The sequence below is a fragment of the Sinocyclocheilus grahami genome, unplaced genomic scaffold (assembly GCF_001515645.1).
Source record: "Sinocyclocheilus grahami isolate Dianchi unplaced genomic scaffold, SAMN03320097.WGS_v1.1 scaffold1322.1, whole genome shotgun sequence".
Lineage (NCBI taxonomy): Eukaryota > Metazoa > Chordata > Actinopteri > Cypriniformes > Cyprinidae > Sinocyclocheilus > Sinocyclocheilus grahami.
The window spans coordinates 148,808-153,807 of NW_015506501.1; the positions used below are offsets into that span (position 1 = coordinate 148,808).

At 34.7% G+C, this 5,000-nt stretch overlaps 1 protein-coding gene across 1 annotated transcript in view; it reads right to left on the reverse strand.

Annotated features, from left to right (window-relative positions):
- The window catches only part of LOC107569202 (glutamate receptor ionotropic, kainate 2-like), a 70,081-nt gene that overhangs the window by 13,866 nt on the left and 51,215 nt on the right, over nt 1-5,000 (reverse strand). The window contains exons 10-11 of the mRNA XM_016255224.1: nt 4,225-4,431; nt 2,424-2,647 (exon numbers count right to left, since the gene is read on the reverse strand). Coding sequence (XP_016110710.1) covers nt 2,424-2,647; nt 4,225-4,431 — 431 coding nt within the window. The remainder of the gene's footprint in view (nt 1-2,423; nt 2,648-4,224; nt 4,432-5,000) is intronic.

Sequence of the window (5,000 nt, forward strand, 5' to 3'; positions counted from 1 at the left end):
CTCTCTCTCTCACACACACACACACACTCATTCTCTCTCTCTCTCTCTCTCTCTCTCTCTCTCTCACACACACACTCTCTCTCTCTCACACACACACACACACTCATTCTCTCTCTCTCTCTCTCTCTCACACACTCACTCACACACACACACACACACACACACTCTTTCTCACACACACACACACTCATTCTCTCTCTCTCTCTCTCTCTCTCTCTCTCTCTCACACACACACATACACACACTCTCTCACACACACACTCACTCTTTCTCAAACACACACACAAGATCAACACTGAGAACAAACTTTAAGACACTAAAGGCAAACCCGGTGTGTTTTCATGCACAGGTCAGTTTTTGCTTCCATATCATGTCTCTTCTTTCAGACTAATGGAAAGAAAACATCCAAAATAAACATTTAAGTGTTTGTTTTATTACACTTTATCTATTTGCATCTTTAGATTTCAATTTCAATACAGATTATTAGATATTAAAAGGTTTTTATCTCCACTTCAGCAGCACTTGCATACACCAGAACTTACAGGTTCATTCCTCTCTATATTCTGAAGGATTTTACTGAGGGGTTTGTTCATATATCATTCACACTGATTTATACAACATTTTAGTCGTAAAAACATGGCGAAAACTGACCCCCCCCCCCCAAAATCCAAAATCCCCTCAGGAAAAACCTTTAACTCTAATATATTATGGATCTGGCTTTATCCAATGTTCAGATTTAAGTTTGGGAAATTAATTAGTTAATGTCTCATTTGCTAATTTAAATATAACATTTCGGAAAACTTGTAATACAAAATAATTATTTGAATGTACTGCGATTAATCAGCTGGGTAAGCAGTGACGTTTATTAGTCAAGCATTTTAACAGTATTTCTCTTAAAGACAGATGATTGATTGTGCAGCATTTGTGGCACTTTTTCATCTCAGTAGATGATTTATATCCAGATTCTGGTTACATCAGCTGATAAACAGCCACATTTACATCGTTTTCTGATCTACTGATGCTGTTTTTAGTCAAACAAATCATGCATCAGACCTGAAACCTGGTTTTTCTGTGCGTCTTTCAGTTTGTGCGTGTGTGCATCTGTGTGTGTGTGCGTGCGTGTCTGTGTGTGTGTGTGTGTGTGTGTGTGTGTGTGTATCTGTGTCTGTCTGTGTGTCTGTGTGTGTGTGTGTGTTGGTGTGTGTGCGTGTGTGTCTGTGTGTCTGTGTGTGTGTGTGTGTGTGTGTGTGTGTGTGTGTGTGTGTGTGTGTGTGTGAGTGTGTATCTGTGTGTGTCTGTGTGTGTGTGTGTGTTGGTGTGTGTGCGTGTGTGTCTGTGTCTGTCTGTGTGTGTGTGTGTGTGTGTGTGTGTGTGTGTCTGTGTCTGTCTGTCTGTGTGTTAGAGTGCGTGCGTGTCTGTGTGTGTGTGTGTGTGTTGGAGTGTGTGTCTGTGTGTGCGTGCGTGCGTTCTAACTTAGGTGACAGTCGTGGCTTTTCTTGCGTATCATGCGGCCGGTGACATTAAACATCGACGCCGAGCTTTAACAAACGCTTTACATCAGCACTTGTTCGTCTCCGTAAACAGAGCCTGATTGATTTCAGAGGATTTAATACAGCTGAGTCTGGAGACTCCCGTGAGACGTGGCCATAAACGCTGAGAGATATTACAGTGAGACAGATGTTAGAGAGGATGAAGGGGAAAGTAACTGAGAGTGTAATTATGGGATATCCAGAGGGCTTCAACAGAACATCACCATCGACGGAAACGCTCTGGAGAATTAACAGCATACCGAACTCAACATACTGAATATTTTTATATTTAGTAGCAAAAAAAAGATATATATATTGCTACTAAATATAAAAATATTGACTGTAAATAATGTGGTGTGCTGCAATTATATGAATATAAAAAATTGTCATTTTTAAATAATTTTCTTGCCACTATATGTAAAAAATATTTGCTTTAATATTGACTATTTAATATTGCTTAAGCTCCTCTATTATAAATCGCTTTGGATAAAAGCATCTGCTAAATGCATGACTGTAAATAATGTGGTGTGGTGCAATTCTATTTATATTTTACATTATTTTTCTTGTAACTGAATAGACCATATTTAGTCCAATTTTTAGTATTTTTTGCAACTAAATATAAAAATATTGACTGTAAATAATGTGGTGTGGTGCAATTATATTTATATTTTACATTATTTTTCATGCAAACTAAATAGAAAAATATTTAGTGCAATTTTTATTTTTATCATACAGTTAGGATAGGTCAGTGTTATGGGTTGTTAATTTTTTTAATTATTATTATTTTATTAACACAGATATTTTCAAGCACAAATGGCACCGTTTCCCGAGAGCGAGGATGAATGAGGATGAAGACGGACGTTTGGTTAAAGACGCACGAGGGTCACATGTTACCTGGCTATGACAAACAGCACACAACTGACACCCAAGCAAGCCAGAAGAATATACATCCAGATATCAGGGGACAGAGGGTTGAGGAAGGAGAAGACGCCGGGGTTGGTGCCGTTGGGTTTGCGGTAGAGGATGCTGATGCCCAGGGTCATGAAGGGTTTGGAGAAGTCAATCACCTTCTCTCGCACGTATGTGATGGTCAGCGGAGCCACGGCCAGGTCTGCTTTCTGTCAATCACCAACACAACAGACCAATCAGCACACACAGATCCGTCAGGTGACGCTTGACACCAAAAGATTCAAATGAATCAGTTCGTCAACTCTGAATCATTTGTGACACTCATAATTGATTATGACGACAATAGCATGTTTTGTATTTTCAATAATGCAACTGAAATGGAATGGGTGCATATTTTAAAATAAAAATATATTATTTGCAGTTCAGATTGATTACTTCACAAAAATTCAAATTCTTGTTCTTTTACTGATCTTTTTTCTTCTCTCATTTAAATCCTTTATTTATTTAGCTTCTTTAAATAAATACAATTACCATCTTTATATTTTCCTCAAAACGATTGGTCCCCCCAATGTTCTAGACATGATTACAGCCTTTTTTTTACTATTCGATAAAGAATAAGAAGTTTATTTTGTTGTGAAAGTGCATGATATACTAGGTTGCCCATGAAAGGTTTTTCTTCAGTGTACATATAGTTAAAATAGTCACTGAATCATTGGCTCCCTCGATTCGTTCAAACGGCTGATTCATTTAGGAAACGAGGCAAGCGACTGTCTTTATGAATGAGTCACTGAATCATTGGCTCACTAGATTCATTCAAACGACTGATTCATTTAGGAAACAAGGCAAGTGACTGTCTTTATGAATGAGTCACTAAATCATTGGCTCACTGGATTCATTCAAAAGGCTGATTCATTTAGGAAACGAGGCAAGTGACTGTCATTATGAATGAGTCACTGAATCATTGGCTCACTGGATTCATTCAAAAGACTGATTCATTTAGGAAACGAGGCAAGTGACTGTCTTTATGAATGAGTCACTGAATCATTGACTCACTCGATTCATTCAAACGACTGATTCATTTAGGAAACGAGGCAAGTGACTGTCATTATGAATGAGTCACTGAATCATTGGCTCACTGGATTCATTCAAAAGACTGATTCATTTAGGAAACGAGGCAAGTGACTGTCTTTATGAATGAGTCACTGAATCATTGACTCACTCGATTCGTTCAAAAGGCTGATTCATTTAGGAAACGAGGCAAGTGACTGCCTTTATGAATGAGTCACTGAATCATTGGCTCACTCGATTCATTAAAAACTGCCAATTCATGCGTTAACCATGTTAAACGCATAATTTTTGTTAGTTGAAAGAAAGCTGAAATAAAATAAAAAAATAAATATTGGATGAAACACTTAAACCAAATGAAACGTAGAAATATTGCCTTGGCAAGTAACTGAAATAAATTGAAGCAAACAAATTGAAAAAAATTAAAACGAATATCTAAAATCCTTTAAATAAATCTAAAGACAAACTAATAAAAATAACAAAAAAACATAAAATTACTTATAATTAAACTAGAATTAAAGCTAAATGAAAATTAGAAATGTTGCTAAAATAAATTTATAACAAACTAAAACAAAAATAAATGAAACCTATATTATAAAATAATATTAAAAACACACATAGCAAAATTGCAAAAATTTTAACTAAATGAAAACTGAAAATATAAAAATAAAAGCTAATTTAAAACATAAATAAACGCAGTAATGGCATATAAAGCACTCACGTGGTCCATGAGCTCGCGCACCATGCCGTTCCACTGGCCCGTACTCTCCTCAAACACTCCGTATTTACCGTCCTCCACTAACCGCATCTCGTAACGGAAGCCCAGGATTCCCGAAAGCTCCCGCAGCAGATCCACGCAGAATCCCTCGAAGCGGTCGTTCCCGTACAGAGGTTTATCCGACTTCTTAAACATGACGTACGGCTCCTCCTGAGACACACAGAAGATCTCAGAGGATGCAAAAACATTTTTTTTATTGATATTTCAAAAGTGCAGCATCTCTTTTATTTAAAATACTTTTTAAAATTTAACTAAAGTATTAAATCTATAATGAATTGAAGCACTAAGATTAAAAAAAAAAGTAATTTAAAATAATATTAATAAATAATAATAATAATAATAATAATAATAATAATAATAATAATAATAATAATAATAATAATAATAATAATAATAATAATAATAATAATAATAATAATAATAATAATAATAATAATAATAATTAAAAATAATAATAACAATAAACTGAGTTTACTAAAAATTAAACTAACATGAACTAAACCAAAAAAAATGACTTAATCCTAAAATGTTTATAATAATATAATTGTTATTTTTGTGTGAATTATTCTTTTAATATTATAAAAGTGCACCATCTCTGTTCCTTAAAACAAACTTTGCAAAAAACAAACCGAAATAAACAAAAATTACTAACTAGAATAAACTACAACTAAAACTGAAATAAATATTGAACCTAAATAGAAATATTAAAAATAGTAATA